The sequence below is a fragment of the Mustela lutreola genome, chromosome 12 (assembly GCF_030435805.1).
Source record: "Mustela lutreola isolate mMusLut2 chromosome 12, mMusLut2.pri, whole genome shotgun sequence".
Lineage (NCBI taxonomy): Eukaryota > Metazoa > Chordata > Mammalia > Carnivora > Mustelidae > Mustela > Mustela lutreola.
The window spans coordinates 48,071,979-48,092,886 of record NC_081301.1 but is presented as its reverse complement, the minus strand read 5'-3'; the positions used below and the strand labels follow the sequence as shown (position 1 = coordinate 48,092,886).

General features: G+C 40.8%; 1 protein-coding gene across 2 annotated transcripts in view; it reads left to right on the top strand.

The window, feature by feature from the left end:
• FOCAD (focadhesin) overlaps positions 1 to 20,908 on the top strand; it is a 314,072-nt gene that overhangs the window by 258,247 nt on the left and 34,917 nt on the right. For both annotated transcript variants that reach the window (XM_059143295.1, XM_059143296.1), the window contains 8 exons: positions 332 to 421; positions 7,124 to 7,271; positions 9,202 to 9,321; positions 11,208 to 11,330; positions 11,806 to 11,883; positions 12,551 to 12,622; positions 13,928 to 14,030; positions 16,456 to 16,536. In XM_059143295.1, coding sequence (XP_058999278.1) covers positions 332 to 421; positions 7,124 to 7,271; positions 9,202 to 9,321; positions 11,208 to 11,330; positions 11,806 to 11,883; positions 12,551 to 12,622; positions 13,928 to 14,030; positions 16,456 to 16,536 — 815 coding nt within the window. The remainder of the gene's footprint in view (positions 1 to 331; positions 422 to 7,123; positions 7,272 to 9,201; positions 9,322 to 11,207; positions 11,331 to 11,805; positions 11,884 to 12,550; positions 12,623 to 13,927; positions 14,031 to 16,455; positions 16,537 to 20,908) is intronic.

The following is a 20,908-nucleotide window of genomic DNA, read 5'->3' as shown; positions in this document are numbered from 1 at the left end:
TTGTTAGAAATGTTTCTGGAATTCTGATTTTGGTTTTTGTTTTTCAGTGGTTTAAGATCTGAATGGGGTGAGGAAACACAAAAGCAGGAGTTTTTGAGTTTATTGTTTTACAAGTGATAATACTGTTCAGGAACTCAATTATTAAATTCTCAGACTCCGTTTCTCTGCTCTGCAAAATAAGTATATGTGAATCATCAATAAATTGTTACTTTTATTTTATTTTTTTAATGAAATGAATGGTCAGTAAAATATTAAGAGGAAATAGTGTATGGTATTTTGAGTATTTGAATGATTTTAAGTAATTGACTTTTTCCTATTGGTCTTTGCCCAGTGATATATCTGGCCAACAGATGAACCTCCTTCTGATGAAGTCTCTGAATGCCCTGGAAAATTGCTGCTTTGATCCTAGCCTTGAATATAAGTATGTTGGTTCCATTTCCTCTCTGATACATGGGGATTGACTCTTTCTCTGCCCATAAACTTTACCTTCAATCGTGAAATATTTGTAGGACTGGATCTTGAATTCCTTTGCAAAGACTTTTCACTAATAATCAGAACCTGTAGTTAAAGGTACTTGTTCTAAAAACCATGTTTCAGCAATAGACAGTTTGCTTCAATACAAAGTAACGAATGTCATTTCATGGCTGTCATTAAGTTATTAATATCTTAGTTCTGTCTTCTACTTATCATATGAGGCATGTATCTGGAGATTTATATGCATGACTTAACCTTTTTTAAATAGTTGAAACTATTCTTTGAATTAGATTGGACGAAGAGAACCTTTGACCCATGATTTAGATTTCCCTTGTGAAATCCAATGACTAAAGAATCAAAACAGAAGCAAATATAGATTATGTCTGGGGTTCCCAAACTCCTCAATATTAATCACTTCTCTCTGTCCCACCGCAGACTTCATGCTTTTTAAAGATTTTGCCTATTAGACTAAATATCTTAAAACTTCTTATTTCAGTTGTGAAAGATAATCAAAACAAAAAAGAATAATTAGAAAAGAATACCTTGCATTCACTGGCTCAGTTGGTAGACATGCGACTCTTAATCCAGGGGTTCTGAGTTCGAGCCCCATGTTCGGTGTAGATATTACTTAAAAATAAAATTTTTTTAAAAAAGAAAAAAAATACCTCAAAAAACTGTTTAAACTTACTCAGTTAGTTTTCTGAATATTTTAATTGGTCTGTGACTTATGTGGGAGAATATAGTGTTATTAGGCTTCCTGAAGTACTAAGGCAGTCGAGGACTTACACTGTATCTTTTTGGACTTCGAAGTGTTTTGGAACCTCCAGTTTAGATGTTCTGGTGTTCATTGTTACTGGAAATCTCAACACGATGTAAGCACTAAGCTCCAGTTTATTAACTCACTTAGTTTGTGCTGTTTCGGGCACGGCTCAAATGTGACTGTTTACATTCATGGCCTTTAAGGGAACTTACGACCTAAAGTTACATTCAAGTCATCTAGGCTGCTCCGTTCAGACGGAGAAGAGAGTCAACAGTAGAAGGAACTGCCTATCTCAGGTATTTCATTTTGAGTAGATGAAGTCAAATCTTTACTTGGTAGATGATAGAGGATCTTCTCTGAGATGCAAGCTAAGATGAGATAAGAATCATTGACATCCACCCAGTTTATCATGAAACACTTTAGAAATGAAATGAGATGTTTTAAGAGTGTGGTTTTGAATATGGGAAAAGAGAGTTCAGTGGCATGATTGAAGTCTCTTGAATGTACAAAATGATGAATGGAAGGGGTAGGGCCATTTAGCTGTTACTGGGTCTGATGAAGAGTTGCTATCTTGGAGCCCACCAGGTGTTGGTGGTGTTGCCTTTTACAGCCAAGGAGTAAGATAAATCCCCTCCCCCCGCCCCACTTTCCCCCAGAGGTATTCATCATAGCTATAGGGCATGGTATTACAAAGCCAGGAACAAATTTGTGGATCAACTTACAGCAGGCTTTCGGCCTTGTGACTTACATGTATTATCTCCACTGGTCTGTGGGAAGTTTGTGAAAGAAGGAGAACCATAGAGATAATGGAATTGTCCATAGTGTGGGTATTTATGCATATAAAACCCTCCTATGTCTGAGGACATTTAACTTTACCATTACCTTTTTTTGTTTGTTTGTTTGTTTAAAGATTTTATTTGTTTATTTGACAGAGAGAGATCACAAGTAGGCAGAGAGAGAGAGAAGAGGAAGCAGGCTCCCTGCAAGCAGAGAGCCAGATGCGGGACTCGATCCCAGGGCTCTGGGATCATGACCTGAGCCGAAGGCAGAGGCTTAACCCACTGAGCCACCCAGGCGCTCCCATTAACTTTATATATCTTATTTCTTCATTATTCTTCCTTGATTCTTACCTCCGTGATGATCAGCTATGCTTAGGAGAGGAAAGGGTGAGCCCAGATCGGGACTAAACCTGGAGAATTAAGTAGAATAGGGTCATCAGAAATTTCCTGTCCCTTTAGGAAAGTCTTGCTGGTCTCTCAGAACTCAGTTAAAGCCCAGATCCTTCAAGAAACTCTCCCAACTTCTCAAACTCCTGTTCCCTCTACAGTTAATGAAGTTTAGTATTTTGTCGTTCCTAATGCTTTGTAGCTTGAAGCGCTTAGGTAACTGTCTCTGGTTTCATTTCAACTAATACCACATGGCTGTGTACTGCACTAGGCATTTTCACATCCGTTTCTCCTGTCATTCAGCCCCAATGACAATCTAAATATTGATACTAAAACAGGAACAGTCATCGCTTTGGTTTACAGATTAAGAAAACGACTCTTACGCAGGAGACTGGTTCAAGGTCACACAAATAGCAGCTGGGGGAGAAGCTAGGTCGTCTGCTGTCAAAGCCATGTTTCCGTCTCTTACAGTTTGGTGGGGAGAGTGCATTTCAGTAGAAGGAAAGCTATTTGCTGACAATATGGTGTTTACTACTTTTTTTTTTTTTTTTAAGATTTTATTTATTTACTTGACAGAGGTCACAAGTAGGTAGAGAGAGGAGGAGGAAGCAGGCTCCCAGCGGAGCAGAGAGCCCAATGTGGGGCTCTATCCCAGGACCCTGGGACCATGACCCCGAGAGCTGAAGGCAGAGGCTTTAATCCACTGAGCCACCCAGGCACCCCTGGGTGGGCAGAAAGACAGACAGACAGACACACAGACAGACAGACACACACCCCAAACACACCAGAGACACCCCCCCCAACCAGGCATAAAGTATTCCCCTGACTAATGAGATTCAGGAGTCTCCTGCAGTCTACCCTCAAGTGAAATAGTGCAAGCATTACCAGGCGGTAGTTAATAGACCTGGGAGCTTGCTACCTCAAGTGATAGAATTCACCCAGAGTAAATTCACCACGCTTCCGTGATTTAATAGACATGTCCCTGCTGAGAGGACCCAGCACCTGGGCTGGTGCGGGCGGGGGAGGGTGGCCTGATCACTTACATTCTGCTGCCATCTAGTGGTACCTATTCCATTGCAGTCCCCGCAGCCTTAACTAGTCCTGCCATCCATCAATGACCTGAGCGCTGGTTAATTGCTATTGAGCTTTTACAAATACGATAACATCTGTATAGCACTCTGTAAAGGGCAAAGCGCTATACAAATGTTAATGGTTATTAGAACTAATTATTAGACGGCCTCCTACTTAATCTGCAGGGTTGTCCACAATAAAGTCAGGAATTGAAGATTCATATCTGATTAATTTTAGAAACAATTTATCATTATATCTCAATTGATATAGCAACCCACAGAGCAGAATTGCACAGCTTTTCTTTTTGCCAGTGATATTTTAATATACTCTAAGAGAATCAAAGAAGTAAAGACATAATAGGACATATAATTTTAAAACTCACATTCTCTTTGTCATTTGTTAGTATTCTTCGAGATTCATGTTAGTAATTCCAAAACCCGAAATTTATACCTAATATTATAATTTGGTTTTATTTCATCTCTCTGAGACACCACCATGGAACTCCTTTTTGTTTTCAGTGGAGAGAAAGATGTAGAAGCTACTTCTGCCCAAGTTATTCGTGGTTTAGAGCTGGCAAACATATCAAAAGGGAGCTAAGATGAGGTCAATGTATAGCAGTGCTGACCTAAGCACCTAGGGGAATCTTTAAGACTTAGGACCCCCCCCCCAAAATTAAAATATAGACCACTTGGAAATCAGAAGAAAATATAAGGAATAAAGCTTCAGGACTATCTTCTTGGAGCATGCTGGAAAAATGAGATGGAGTAGGAGTTTAGAAGGTCAATAGACACATACATCCTAGCGTATTTATATTGGCACATGTCTGTCCATAGTTAGATTGTATGTTCACATATGACAACAGTCACTGATCATTGTAGCAATAGAATAGAATCACTAATGAATGGCAGTCTTGCCCATGAATAATTATGCTGTGATAATATTAGATAAATGTGAACTAGGAACCGGGATGTCTTTTTCTAAGCCTTTGTGCCTGCATGCCTTGGGATAGTAAAAGAGGAGTTTTAGTCCAGGAGATAAAGATTTTTGCCTACCCAGGATAGCCCCCCAAAAGCCAGATGTAGGATGCCTCACTGAGAAAGATGAACCCCAAAACTTAAGTGAGCTTTGAGAGGTCTCCTTTTCCCGCATGAAATCTGACACTCCTCTTTCTTAAATTAGTCTAGCAAGAAATGGAAATTGAGTTTTCTTGATTGAATCTTGGATAATATATTCAGTGTATTTTAGCACTGGTAAATTTTGCCTCAACCTGAATAGAAGAATCCAGTCTTGTTTTTGCTGTTTTATTTGTAGATCTTCTCTCTACTTTGGACTCTCTTAAAACCCTGTATTGGGTCAGTTCTCCAGCATTCAATATTGATTGAACTCTGTCCCTGTCAAAGCAGCATACAGCAGTAAGGGAAAATCAGAAAACATCCCCAGCCTCGTGGAGCTTCCAGACTAGTGGAGGATATGGGCAGAAATCAAATAGTCCTTCAAATAATCCTCATCAGAATTTATAATTAAGGGACACCTGGGTGGCTCAGTTGGTTAAGCATCTGCCTTCAGCTCAGGTCACAGTCTCAGGGTGCTGGGATAGAGCCCCGTCAGGCTCCCTGATCAGAGGGGAATCTGCTTCTCCCTCTCTCTCTGCTCCTCCCCACCACGCTCATTCTCTCTCTCTCTCAAATAGATAAATAAAATCTTTATTTAAAAAATAGAAATTTAAGATAAAATCTTTTAAAAAATTGAAATTTATAATTAAAATTGTCTGAATTAAATTAGTATGGGGCATTATGGGAGAGTCCTGAAGAGTTTCCCTGCTGGGCCAGGGAAGGTGTCCCTGAGGAAGTAACATTTGAAATCTTAATCGAAAGTAGCAGTTAAATAGTCAAGAGGGAGCAAAAGTCAAATTTTTCAAAGTATTAATCACATTTTGTCTAACTATCTTTGATTCTAATTTTGTCAATTTTTATATGCAGCAGTATAGAAAAAGCCAAAAAAAGAAAAAAAAAAAAAAAAAAGAAAAGACCTTCCCTGTAGATTCTAAATGGAAACAAAGACTTTAAATCCCATACTAAAGAAGAGCGCCTTTTCTCTTTCAGAAACGTGATTGGTCTCTAACGCGTGCCTTGTTCAGGTGGTAGGCACTGATTTAACTGGTTGGAAGTGCATTATACTAGTCGAGCTTGTTGCTAAATTCCTGTAAGCTGGAACAGCAGTTCTGCCTGGCTAATGATGGATTATTACTGCAGTAGCTTCTTTACAAAGGATTTCCTAATGCCAGATAGTTACACAATAGAACCGAGAAAAACAGGCTCGAGATACGGTGCCTTCTCACAGGCATTTCATCAGGGCATCCCGAGGGGGCCCTGAGAGGGGCCTGGGGCTTGGCAGATGGAGCAGAAGGCTGGGAATGAGAAGCCTCTGTCTCCTGGCTGTGCTCTGCTGGAAACTCTCCATATGACCTTGAACAAATCTTGTAGCCTCTCTGTCCTTTTGGGTGTCTCTTATCTGTTGTGGATGCTTCTTTTGCAGGAGGTGTTTGAGGGAAGGAGCTAACATATTCAGGAAACGATGTGAAGGTTCTTGATGCCAGCCAAGGAGACAGATACTATAGACGTGTAAAGTAACATAACTTATGGGCATTGAAATACGTTATTGGAGAAATGCCCTGGAATGGCGTCTTCAGCGCCAGATACCATGCCAGGCAAGCCAAACCAGAGTTGAGATGATTTCTGAAAAACAGTTCAGCATTTTCTCAGTTCAAAACACAACAATGATGACAGAAACTTTTTTTTTTTAAGTAGAAAATCACCCTACAGCTGCATTATCTAATCATTCTAACTAGAAGTTTTCTGGGAGACCCCTTTTATTTCCTTAAATGGATATGTATTCTTTCCCAAGAACTGGGGCACAAAGCCTAAGATTCCAATTGAATTGTCACATGGGGTAACTTTTGACAAGCCTGTCATTTGTCCATTTTCTCTTCTGACCCAGTGGTACTCTGAGGGATCAGAGGGGAGAAGAGGATTAATGTCATTGTGCGCAGACAAATAACACAGTTTCTTTAAGAAATTCCACTTGTGGAAGTTGACTAGGAAACACGAAGCACTTAGCAGTACCTCATCGTCATGGCTTGCGACGTGTCCCCCCTGTCATTAGTCAGCTGTCCTCAGCTCATATTCTGAAATGGAGTCTTTTCTCTCGTTCAGTTCATCGTAGCGCCGTCTACATGCGGACATGGGGGGGATGGGGTCGAGGACCACAGAGCTTCTCCCCGTGCGGGGATAGAGCTGGTTTGACGTGACGTTTTATTCATTGTCCTACCTCACCATAGAGTTTAAGTCAAATCTATTTCATATTTTCGTTTGTTCTTCCCCAGTGTGTCCACAGCACTAACACGGGCCAGAGACACTTGTTCTGATAGAAAGTTTTCCGTTTAAGGTGGGGAGGGGCAGTGGGTGTGCCTGTGGTGGTTCATGGGACACACTTACATACCAGGCAGCAGACTGAGAATCCAGCCATCTCGTCTCAGGTCCAAGAGCATTATAAACTCCTGTGATGAGTGAAGAGCAGCAACGTGGATTTCTGGTGATTTTTAACAGGTTTTTGTTTGTTTGTTTGTTTGTTTGTTTGCTTTTTTGCATCCAAGCACGGGCTGTATATTGGGAGTTGGACTTGTTCTGTCTCTCATGAGCCACAGCAGCCAGACAGAGTCCCGAGTTCACGTGGCAGCATCCCTTCGGAAGCTCTCGACGTACCTAGATGACAGTGGGAGCCAAAGCAGAACATTTCAGGAGGTAGGAGCAGGAGGTTACGTCTTTCTTCCCTTTGTTGTCTCATGTTTTCCCGTGGCCACTGATTTCCTACTACTCATATTTTGGTAACACTGAAATTAAATTCTTCCTCAGTTTCAACTGGGATAAGGAGAAGAATTTGAGTGGCAAACAACCTATATTAGATCATAAGGTTTTCAAACTGTGCAGCTGTTTAAATCAACTCAGACTTAAATGTGGCCTTTAAGATAAGAGCCTTTAGTGAATGCAAAAAACGAAGTCAGCAGCGCTAGAAGGCACTTTCTAAGAAGAGCTGCGATTTCCGGAGGAAGGTTCAATGCAGATTTTTAGAATTATGCTCAAGCCAAATGTAACTTTAAAAGATGGCCAGGAGTAAGCTTAAGAAACTGTGGATCGAAAAAGGCATTTGATTTTTTTTTCTTTCTTTCTTTCTTTCTTTTTTTTTTTTTCTTTTTAATGTCAGCTAGCATGAAAAGTCATTGAGGAAATTCCCTTTACCACACTTAATGAAAAGATTTTTCTGTTACGGTGCAAAAATACACAGAATTGTGGATCCTGGGACATAGCTTTTGTGTGTCAACCGCGTTCAGAGTGAACGCCTGAGGTGTGTGCCTCTGCCCAGGTGAAGCTGGGAGGCCTGGGCTCTGTCTTCGGGAGGACTCGGGGATGACCTTTTAGCCTGGCCAGATTCTCTGTCTCATTAGAGCAGATTCTGTTTTCTCCGGGCCTGCCCACGAGCTATTGATGGGCACATAATGGCTGCTGTGTTCCCTTGCTCAGCTCCTCTGCTTTCAGCAATAGGACTTGTTGAATCGGTGAATTTCTTTGGGGCACAGAGGGTTGAAGTTTTGTTCTACTATGTGCACCACATTTCCATTTTTAAAGCAGTTGCAGAGCACAGTTGAAAAGGACGTATCTTTTTAAGCAAAGGGAGAAAATTTTGCCACCGAGGGGCAGTTCGATTAATAAACGAAAGTGGGGTTTTTAGCACTGATGCCTCCGTCTGCCTTGATGTTTTGATTTATGAGGCCTCGAGCAGGCGGTTTGTTTTTTTCCCCTCCCCTCTGATGTTTTATTATCCAATTTCTACCTTAGAAACGGCTTCCTTTTTTCATGCTGTATCGACCAGGGTTGGGAGTTGAACATTTCCACTTTGCCTTAACAGCATCTTTGTGAAGGAGGGCTTCATGAGGAAAGTGTGAGGTAGCGGGGAGGGGATAGCTAGCCAGGATTTGCAGAAATTGAGGCTCAAGTCGATTGAGTGACTTGCCCGAAGTTTCTTAGCCTCTCAGTGGTCAGTGTGGGACGTACACCTGTGTGGGCCATCTTGACTCCCAGCATTCTCTTTTATTTATAATTTGCTCATTTATTCATCTCTTCATGTATTAATTAGCACACCGGTGCTCTGAGGTAAGGAATATTACCTCTATTTTACACAATGTATGTAACTCTGAAACCCGCATGCCTGGCCGCAATGCCCCACTCCTAAGAGGGAATCTTAAGGCAGCCATGAGTCACATCTTTGAATTTGCTTTCCGGCTTGGCCTTGGATCAGAGCACATGGCTATTAGTAACATTCGCTGGTGATAAAAATCTAGCCTCTGCTGTCGATAGATCCAGTGTTCTGACATGAGATGGTGAGAGAACTTTCTGATTTTGAGTCTAAAGATCTGGGCTTGAATCTTGCCCCTGTCACTGGCTAGCTGTATGTAGTCAGGCCTCAGCATCCCTATGTGTTAAGTGGGAATTCTGACCCGCATCTCATACCATGGTGAGGACATGTCAGGCGGCGAAGCAGTGTCTGGTCCGTGGTAAGCATACTGGAATCCAGTCCTTATTCCGGGGAGAAGTTGGACAGAACACTGATGTCCACTAAATCGTGTTCTTTTGTTTTCCCTCATGAAGAAACCTCTCCTGCTGTCTCTTCTTCTAGGTCCTTGCTTATACCCTCAGCTGTGTATGTACCTCAGCGTTCAGTACTGGGATCATTGAGGCTGCGGAGGCTGAAGATATCATGAACAAGCTTCGGATGTTGGTAGAAAACAACCAACAGGTTGGAATGTGTGCCCTGATCACTCCTGTCTTTGGGTCTCATGTTGCTGCTGAGTCCTAATCTTGACTGACTCTGATTAGACTACTCTCTGGATGTTTTCATGCACAGAACTGAGGAACTACTTTTTTTTTTTTTTTTAATATTTCAAAAAAAAAATTTGCTTGAGAGAGTGTGCACAAATGGTGGGGGGAGGCAGAGGAAGAGGGAAAAGCAGATTCCTTGCTGAGCAGGGAGCCCCATTGGGCTCGATCCCAGGACTCTGGGATCATGACCTCATTGAAGGCAGATGCTTAACTGACTGAGCCACCGAGGCATCCCCAGAACTGAGAAACTTCCGACTTTTCTCACTACCGTAGCCAACGGTCACAGATGTCTTTTCTCTCTCCTTAAACTTTATCTTTTGTAGGTACTTATTTTTCTTGGTCAGAGGGAGTATGAAAGGCTTTTCTCTCCCTCCACCGGTATTTATAAAACCTTGAAACATGTGGCTAGGGAATGTAAGGCTAGTGATAACAATTTGCAAAGATATGAATACTTGATGGACTCTGATGGGTCAAACCTCTGCAAATTCAAAGCAGAGAATGTCTGCTCATGCCTGAATATGCATGGGACAATTTAAATACCTGCAAATTACTTTAAAGACCTTTAAAATGTTCCCTCTGAAATATTATTCAGCCTTAAAAAGGAAGGAAATTCAGACACCCGCTACAACATGGATGGATCTTGAGGACATGATGCTAAGTGAAATGGACCAATCACAAAAAGACAAATACTGTATGAGTCTATTGATAGGAAGTCCTTGCAGTGGTCAGAAGCTTAGAGAGTAGAAAGGTGGTCGCCAAGGGCTTCGGGAGAGAGGATGGGAAGATACTGTTTAAGGGGTATAAGATTTGCGTTTGCAAGATGAAAGAGTTTTGGAGATGGGTCGTGGTGATGGTTGCACAGCAGTATGAATGTATTTAATGCCGCTGAAAAGTGGGGAAGATGGCAAATTGTATGTTATATATATTTTATGACAATTTCACTGAAAAATATGTTCCCTCTAATTACACTTGTTATAAAATTGCCCCATCTGGACTTTTTTTTAGATTTCTCCACAAAGTCTCAGTATTGGCCGTGGGGTGGATTTTTGCAGGATTCACTGGTTATTAGCTAATATTGTGTTGTATTGTATTGTTACTAGTTTATGGATGTGTGACTGCTCACTTAAATTCAAAATAGGCTTTGCAACACCAAGATGTGGAAGTTTGCATATGCTGTGCTCATTATGGGGACTTTTTCTCCTTTTGTTTGGGAGTTGAATAAGCTTGCATGATCTACTTCAGTATTTTCACCCTTTAATTCCTTCTGAAAATTTGGATCATTGGAATCAAGTCTTGTAATGGTCCAGTATTATTTTCTTAAAATAAACCATTCAGTGCTGGTGAATTCCGAATAGTTGGTCTGCAGTTTCTGTTGCAAACCAAAGTCTTGATTTTTTTTTAAAGAAATTTTCAGTTGTTGGGAGATGAGATAGATAAGTGTTTGTTTGGTTTTTTTTTTAAGATTTTATTTATTTGTCAGAGAGAGAGCCCAAACAAGGGGAGCTGCAGGCAGAGGGAGAAGCAGGCTCCCCACTAACCAAGGAGCCTGATGCGGTCCTTGATCCCAGAATCCTGGAATCATGACCTGAGCCGAAGGCAGACACTTAACTGACTGAGCTATCCAGGTGTCCCGAAAGTCTTGATTAAAAAAATGATAATTCTGCAAATTGCTGATTTTCAGATGGCAAAAGAAACTGTCGGTAGCAAAGGGAGCCCCTCAAAGTGCTCAGATGCTGTCTGTAAAATTCTGTGCCATCTGCGCTCTTCTTTTCTTTACCCTTTGTTTTTATTTATTTATAACAGACTTCAGGTTTTGCCCTGGCGTTGGGAAACCTGGTTCATGGTTTGTCTGTGTGTGGACATGGAAAAGCTGAGGACTTGGGCCACAGACTGCTCCCTGCATGGATCAGAACTGTTCTAGCACAGGTAGGAGGGCACGTCCTAGCATGTGATTTTATATTTTTATAATGGAAAAAAAGAGCAACTTTATTGAACCCCTTATAGGTGCTGCTAAGATATGTAGCCTAACAGTAAAAGAATAGGCAATTTCAAATGAAAGGGACATAGGAACTTTAAATCCCTTGTAAATGATACATCCTGTCGACCATTATAGCTTTTTTTTTTTTTTTTTTTTAAACAGGCTACTTTCTTAGTCTTTTAACTTTCAAACAGCTCTGTGGTTTTGAAAATATAGAACAAGAAGAAGCCACCTCTGATTGAATAACTTCAGCCTATTACTGTATTCAAGTTGGCTGCCATTTTTGGTTCGGTGATGCAGGTTATGTTGACCCTACAAGTGTAGTATCATTTTGACCAGGGTTTCTCTAGAATATAATAAGTTTCATAGGATCCAAACCCCAGGATTGTTTGCCTCTTGACATACCGGATGCTTTGTTTTCAGGGCACTCCCACAATGCTTTGCTTGGCGGCACTTCATGGCATGGTGGCCTTGGTAGGCTCTGAAGGGGACGTAATGCAGGTAAAAAAAACAAAAAACAAAGCACGAATGGAGAAATCTCTATGTGTGCATGGCCACAGCAAGAGGAGAGCACTGAGTGTCTCAGTTTGCCAAGGACAGAATACATGCTTGTAGTAATGGTTATTCTGGGCTTTTCAGTGCCTTGATAAATAGAAAATTGCTCTTGGGGAAGCATTCCCTTTTAGAGATTTGTTCCTTCTTTTATTTAGTTCATAAGAACTAGACGTAATCAGCCTACATACTTTCCACAAAGTTCCCTGCCCAAGAAGTGACTGAATCGTAAGAAATTTCAGAAGTTGTCCATAAGAACCTCCATTTTGTATCTGTCATGTTTAAGTTTATATCTAGGTAGTTGTTTCACTTTTAAATGTTTCCCACCATGGACATACGTATGTTCCAGTTGGCAAGTAATGCTAAGGAGTGCCTGTGTTCACACAGTGAAGGCTCTTCAGTGAGTGCTGCTCACTGCACTGAACTCGTGTTAGGAAATCAGTGACAAATATGGCGCGGGCCCTGCCCTCAAGGAGCCCATAGCTTTTGTTTATGAAATGTAAGCACGTAGTGGTAGATGATACCGTAGCTTAGAAGATGATGGCTTATCCACTGGGAATGTCATTATTTACCTTTTTGGGGGGATTGGGGTAGATATTTCTCCTTTTTCTTTCAGCTGAAGTCAGAAGCTATCCAGTCCTCTCATTTTCAAGCCCGACTCAATGAAGTCATTAAAACTGTAACTCAGGTGAGAAGAGGAATTTAAAATTCTTGGATGGAAAAACAGACAATCTGCCCCCCCCCCTTTTTTTGAGGCAGAGAGTGAGAGAAAGAGAGAGAGAGCATGCATGTGTGTGTGGGACAGTGGGAGAGGGAGAGAGAGAATCTTAAGCAGGCTCCATGCCCAGTGTGGAGCCTGATGCAGGGCTCGATCTCATGACCTTGAGATCATGACCTCAGTTGAAACCAAGAGTTGGACACTTAACTTATTGAGCCACCCAGGTGCCCCTCAGCTACTTCCTTTGACTGCCTTTCTCTTTCATGGTACCAGCTGTTCTCCTTAGAAAATGAGGAGACCTCTGGTCATTCACGTTCAGTCCAAGCAGCACTTGAGAGTGGCTTATGGCCCCACATTCACCGAAAAACACGCACTGCCTCTGGGAAAAAAGCTGGCATTTTTGCGTTAACTGAAGTTGGCTTGGTTTCCTTTAAAAATGAAAATCTGACCCTGGAAGGGATGTTAGGCCCTTAGGACAGAGTAAAATGGGAGGCGATCAAAGGGCAGGACAGATATCTAAGAATAGTTGAGAAGAGCTAGTTCAGATGTCACAGATAAAAAGTGTTCGTAATAATTGGTCCTATTTCAAGTATTCTTATTTGCTTTGCACAGTAGTACTCTTACTATATATAGAACTTTGTAGATAGTCTTTTCATTTAGCATACTTTTTTCTTCCTGTAAATACAGCTGATTATTACATTTACCACATAAACAAGCTTTAGTAATTCATGCTTTGAGAAGGAAACATAAATCTCTGAACAGAAGAAACTCTCTTTTGCATGTAGGAATGTGATTCTCAGAAAAAGAATTATACCAAAACTTAAGTGCTTATAACTTGGGAGAAAAATCTATAAATGAAAACTTATTTAAGAAAATCTGTATTATAAATGATAAAGCAATAATAGAACATTACTTAAAGAAGAGAACAAAATAATATTTCCTTGCATTTTTAGAGTTATTTTATTCTTAAATATCTTAACACCCTTTTTAAAAAATTACTTTTTGGATTTTTTTCCCCTTTTTTAATAAAAAAAATTTCCTTTGAGACCAGTCATGATTGATTGATTCATCCATTCATTTCTTCAGCAACAATCCTTGATCACCTGTGTGTCCAGGTTTTAGTATACTAGACACGTGATATTATGTCTTGTCAGAGAACTTGTCATTAGCAGACAAGCCACCACCTCATAAAAGATAAATGATTTCCTCTGAGTGACCTTATATTAAACAGAGTTGGGATCTTGCCTAATTGAACTGTTACGCTTTCATCCATAGGTCATCAGTGTGTCTGGGGTGATTGGTCTTCAATCAAATGCTCTCTGGCTTCTAGGACATCTTCATCTGTCTACTCTGTCCTCAAGTCAGAGCAGAACCTCTGGTAAGATCAGAATCTTACAATACCGGGGCTGGCAGGTGGGGTTGCTACAGGGGCTGTGTACTTGGTTAAGAGCATTAACCTTTGCAGCCACTTTAAGTGGTGGGTGTTACCATCCCTCTTTTATGTCAGAAGAAGGAGAGGCTGTGGAGAACCTTCCTGACTTGCCCCAATACCATCACTCTTAAATGTCAGAAGAAGAGGGGCTTGGAGAGCCTTCTTGACTTGCCCAGGGTCACATGGCAGTAGGTGGTGGACATGCAGTTGAACTCACCTCTGTCAGCCCCCAAAACCCATGCTCTTTTCACCCTTCCTCCTTGCCTCTCTCAGAGAACAGATTATGCCGTCTAACCCCATATTTCACAAATGAAGACACTGAGGCTTAGAAAGGTGACATGACTTACATGTGCAGTTAGTTTAGCGACAAAGCCAGAAAGTAGGAACAGGTCTTTGAAGCGCAGAAGAGAGTTCTTTTTATTTTCCTAGATGGCATTATAGTTTGTGTAATACTCATATTTCATTAAAAGTCTCTTCCTATATGACTGGATTTCTTTGGACCCCTGCTTTTTGTTTTGTTTTGGTTTTTTTTTTTTTTTTTTTTTTTTTTTTTTTTTTTTAATTTTTTATTTTTGTTTTGTTTTTGACGGAGAGAGATCACAAGCAGGCAGAGAGAGAGAAGAGGAAGCAGGCTCCCCGCCGAGCAGAGAGCCCGAGCGGGGCTCGATCCCAGGACCCTGAGATTATGACCTGAGCCGAAGGCAGAGGTTTAACCTTATCCTGAGCCACCCAGGCATCCCAGGCCTCTGCTTTTAAGAAAAGAATGGAATACATGCATTTAAAGATATGCACATACTTGGCATTGAAATTAAAATTCTAGGTCTTGGGCGCCTGGGTGGCTCAGTGGGTTAAGCCTCTGCCTTCGGCTCAGGTCATGATCTCAGGGTCCTGGGATCGAGTTCCGCATCGGGCTCTCTGCTCAGTGGGGAGCCTGCTTCCTTCTCTCTCTCTCTCTCTGCCTGCCTCTCTGCCTACTTGTGATCTTTCTCTGTCAAATAAATAAATAAAATCTTTAAAAAAAAAAATTCTAGGTCTTACCATCACAAGGCCTTTTCTGTTTCCACATTTTTAATAAAAAGCAATAACAAAGATTTGCAATTCCCACATGCTTAATTTAAGTTTGTACTTAAAGATTTTCTGCGGAAGCCTTCCCTGTAATACATGGGGACCTGGATTTGCTCCTTGCTCTTTACAGAATTTTGACCCACTGGCTCTCTTGGACTTAGGCCAGAGAGGTTAAGTACCAAAGATTTCTCATTAAAACCTACTGTCACATATGCCCTGACAGGTAGTCCAGAGATAGCATCACCATGAACACGTAGTACCGTAATTACTGTTCCCCTCACTTTCAAACACTCCATCGCTAGAGAAATAGGACATTTTCCACAGCATTCCCAACATAATGAACTTGAGACAGCTGGCAGTTGTCATGTTAAAATGGGAAAAAGGAAAAAAAACCCACCAAACTTAGTCATAGAGGAAACCTTAAGTAATGCTAGTTTGGAAGGGCAGTGGGCTCCTAAAGTGAGGTCCTGGTAAATTAGCAAGCTGATGGCAGGCTTTTGCTTTTTTACGTAGATTTTTAATCATTGTGCTCTGGGTTACATGGCCAGCCCCACATGTACTCAAGTCAGATGGTTGTGAACCGTCTCACACCAGGTTCATTGGAACACAGTGATTGTTATGTCTGGAAAAGTACAGATCCTTGTTTCTGTTGGAATTTTCCAGTTGAGCCATTTGTTGTGGCAAAAAGCATCTCATGAAGCAATTCTGGGGGACTGGGGAGGAAAAGAATTTAGGAAACTCCCCAGACTCGCCTCGCCTCCGTGTCACTGCCTCAGTGTTCCAGGTCAGCAGGCAGACCTGGTGATTTGGACATGCTGGTCACTGAGAGGTCCCTGCCTTCTGAAGTAACAGGCCAGCTGCTGTTATTACTGATTGTGGCATTTCCCTGGTTCATCGATCTGGCTCGGGATGTCCTCAAGTCGCCCCTAGAATGGTGGTCTCAGCCTACAGGCCAGCGGACTCCTTGCAGACACCGAAGGTCGCTGGACTGGGGCATATTGATGTGACAGTATGGAAAGGACTTTTTTTTTTTAACCACTTCAGTGAAGTTTCAGTCCCCTGTGATTTTGCAGAATCTGCTAGGTTTACCACAATTTTTGCTTTGCTTGCATAGCCTAAGTGATTCCTTCATGGCCAGTCACTTAATCTAATAGAATTAGTTGCCACCACGAAGTGTTGTGCTAGATTAATGGCGTAAACATCCCTGCTTTGTCTCTCAGTTGATATGGCAGCAGGAGATCATTATCTTTCCTTCATTAGACCCGCCAAGTTCACTGGTTAATTTGATCATTTTCTGTCTCCACAGTTCCTACTGACTATAGCTATTTGCCTGAGAGCAGTTTTATTAGAGCGGCCATTGGCTTCTTCGTCACAGGAGGGAAAAAAGGCAAGTGAGCACATTTCTTGAATGTTACCATTCTTCTTATGCGTTAGGTTTGGGTGCGCCAAGCTTGCTTCTGTAGGATTAAACTATAATCAACATGAAGGAGAGAATATTTTCGTCTGCTAGACCAACTTTGCGGTAGAAATGACCACAAGGCCAACACACCATGTCTTCTCTTGGAATCATTGTATCTGACCTTGGGAATGGTGGGGTGGGAGGGTGGTCAGGGGGATCTGTGAAGACCTTAATCTTTTTTCAAAAAGTATGAGCATGCATTTCTTTTCTTCTTAATGTTGAGTGGGTATTGACCATAAAAGAGAAAATGCAGCTGAGACCTGACTTGGAAGTAAGTCTTCTCCCTGGACCTTGAATGATGGCTCTCTGTTGTTGGAATTACTGGCTCTAGTTCTTTTTTTTTTTTTTTTTTTTTTTTTTTTAAGATTTTATTTTATTGATTTGATAGAGATCACAAGTAGGCAGAGGCGGTGTGGGGGGAGCAGACTCCCTGCTGAACAGAGAGCCCGATGCGGGGCTCGATCCCAGGACCCTGAGATCACGACCTGAGCCGAAGGCAGAGGCTTTAACCCACTGAGCCACCCAGGGGCCCCCTGGCTCTAGTTCTTAATTGTATCTTGTGTTCTTTTTTTTTTTTTTTAAAGATTTTATTTATTTATTTGACACAGAGAGATCACAAGTAGGCAGAGAGGCAGGCAGAGAGAGAGAGGAGGAAGCAGGCTCCCTGCTGAGCAGAGAGCCCGATGCGGGACTCGATCCCAGGACCCTGAGATCATGACCTGAGCCGAAGGCAGAGGCTTAACCCACTGAGCCACCCAGGCGCCCTTCTGTTCTTTTTTCTCTGCAAACATTTGTCCCTGTGGGATTCTTTGTTGCGGCCACCCACATTAGAGCACAAGCAACCTGAAGACAGATGGATTCGCCTTTCGTTTTTAACTGGAGTCTGAATAATGCCATAGAAGTTTTTAAATAAATGCTCTCTACTGATACACATCGACCATTCAGCAATGCGAGGGCAAATGTATCCCTCTTGAGAATTTGATAGCTCAGGAAATAGTTTCATTCATATAATATTCTTTTATTGATAGTTGCTAGTTTATTTCTTGCCTGGCCTTGTTGGGTCGATCTGGGCAAATCCAGTGCCTGCATTATGGTAAGACCATCCCAGTTTTGAGAGGAGTTTTTAAACAAATTAAACTGAAGAAATCTGGAGAACTCAGATTTAATTAATGAAGGTCATAAAAGAATAAAATCTTACTCTTGGAAGGGACATTAAAGGTCATGTCCTCTGATTTCTCATTGAATATAGTAATCCCTGCAGCTTCCAGATTATAAACTAGTTTCAGAGTTTGGAGATAAACTCCTTTAGTTCCTAGAGTTCTTGAAACTGTAGTATTATTTTAGGGTCATGAGTTAGCATGACTGCTTTTACATACCCTCAGTAAAAATGGGCATATAGTTATGTCATTGTTGTACGTAATATAGTTATATATTAAACGTGTAGTATATTACATGTAATATAGAGTTAATTGTTTATAGTGTCATAAATTAAGTCTATTTACGGTAGTATTATAGTAGAGATGTCTTCATTAGTAAGAAATTGAACTTTTACTGAAGGAGCATCTAAAATTTCCATAGCCAGGATAATTCTAGGAATATATATTTTGTTCCTTTTTTTTTTAGTTTGCTCATTGATATCTTACAAAAATTTTAAATGATGACAACATGAGTTATTTCCATGAGAAATAAAAATTCTTCAGACAAAAGAAGATACTTTTTTCTTTTCCAGTGAATAAAATGTAATGTGGACTCCCCAGATCCCTATTTCTTGGCAGACATGAATTTTCTCTGAATCCTGTGGGAAATTCAGGATTTCATGTTGGTTAAACATAACATTTTTATGATTACATAGTCATGGCACCACAGGAAATGTTCTGCTCTAGAATTGAAAAATCAGGTGGAGATGGCCTCAGTGACATTACTTGCAATCTTCCTGAAAGCCGTTTTAAGACAGATAAATGAAGTATTAAAAATGCCATATTACCAATCAGATTTTTGGCATTTTCAGGTTGTGGGAGAGGGCTGCCGCCTTGTCAGGTTTGCTGACTAGATTCAGAGGAAAATCTATTCAGCCTTACACATTACTAATGATGACCCCAGAGGAGTGGGCCGTGGGAGGCTGACCTCCGCCTCCGAAGCCCATTTACAAAAACAAAACCAGACCCTGCTCTGTGGGTCTAAATGGGATGGTCGAATGTGGAGGTGTGCATGCAAACGAGTGTTTTCTTCTTCAATATGCCCAGCTCATTTGAATTTTAATAACTCCCTTCTGAAGCAGCTTTTGAGTTTAAATGTCTGGATGTCACTCACTAGAGCCCAGTGGGGCTGCCGATAGGAAGGATGACGGCGTTGGTGAGCTCTTTTGAGGAAGAAATGGCTTTAGAGAATAAAAATCATGCGTGGCCTAGGCAGGAGAGAGGAGACTTCAGGCGTGGTATGGCTTCACTGCCTCTGTGTGCTGCTTCCTAACTCATGAGAGGAAGAAAAATGTGATGACTTATCCTGGATCCACATTTACACCAGGACAGGCTAGGGCATCATCAGGGTTAGCCAATCAGATTTGAGAAAGTGGATGCAAGGCCCTGGTGTGTAATGCTTAGGGCTTTTCTCCTCCTTGGATCCACATTTTAATATTCGGATGATAGAACACACAAGACGTTCAGAACATCCATTCTTTCACACAGGCCAAATCTGAAAACCCGACAGATGAAAATCTTTCTTGTTTTTAAAGACTACATTTAATAGCTTTGAATATAACTGGTTTTTTGCTCTGCCCCAACGTTCTCCTTTCTTCCCTGATAACCATGACCTCTCATGGCAGATGTCATCAACATCATCATTATTTATTCCCATGGACATTTCTTCACAATGCTATTAAGATATTAAAATATGCTCAGAATCTATCTGCCTATCGTGGAATTATTATTATTTTTTCTCCTGAAGAGACTCTCAATTTTGACCCTTAGTTTTACTTCTTTTTTATTAATTTATTCTTATTTTCTGATCTTTTTTTTTCATAGCCATACTCAGATTTCATCGAGATTATATCTGTTTCTTTCATAAAACATTTAAAGGGGATCAAAAACACTAAATAAAAGCAATGGTTCACTTCTGGTGCTAACACCAGGTATTTCTACCTAATGACCGAGGATTATTTTTCTTAACATTCTGTTGCTGAGGAATGTGACTAGCTTTCCAAGCTTGTGTTTTTCTGTTAAGTTTTAAAGTTCACAGAAGTATTATTTGAGGAAAGTATATTTAAATCCTTGCAATAAAATCTCTATGAATAGCATTTCCTTCTTGATCCGAATTCATTGGTCACTGATGCATGTGCGTAAGTGCTGGACTCTTGTATAAACTATAGGTAGATATATTTTTCATTGGTCGTTTTGGGTTATTAGCATGAGATGTGTTTATTGGTGAGTGTAGTCAAAGGAAGCAGGATTAGTGAAGTCTGAGTATAGAGTAAACGATACGGGAAAGCTGTCCTGTTTTTCTGGTAAAATTATGAAGTCGGTTGCTGAGATTGTGTTAAAGTATTTTAATTTAGTAATAGTTTACCTATATAAAGCTTTTGACAAGTATTACTAGAAAGGAATACTTGTATATTATACTAAGTTCAAAAATGGTTTCAATCTCCTATAATCTCACCACCCAGAGATAGCCACATAGATATTCCAACACAGGTCCTTCTAGATGTGTGTGTGTTAGATGATATTGAATCATAAAATTTCTTTTATTTTGTTGCCTGTTTTTTAAAAACTTAACTTTTCATGTAAATGGACATAATCACTCATCTCCTCCAAAAGAAGATTTGGGGGGAAAAGTACAAAAAGAATCCTTATGTCATTTCCTAGACATTTGTTAATGGGATATGTTTTGGGAGTATTTGATGGCTATTTTTGGTTCTAAATACCATGAAAAATATTTGAAAGGAAAAAAAGTCACCAATTATCCCATGACTTTCTAACTGCTATTGTTGTTCTTTTTTTTAAGATTTTATTTATTTTTTTGACAGACAGAAATCACAAGTAGGCAGAGAGGCAGGGAGAGAGAGAAGGGGAAGCAGGCTCTCTACCGAGCAGAGAGCCAAACTCAGGGCTTGATCCCAGGACCTGGGACCATGACCTGAGCCAAAGGCAGAGGCTTTAACCCACTGAGCCACCCAGGTGCCCCTATCGTCATTTAAAAAAATATTCTCTTCAATTAGTTGCTTTTATGCACATGCAGTTTTTACATATTTCCAAATAAACATATACTTTGAATCTTTTATTATCATTTCCCTACCTTTCATTATATC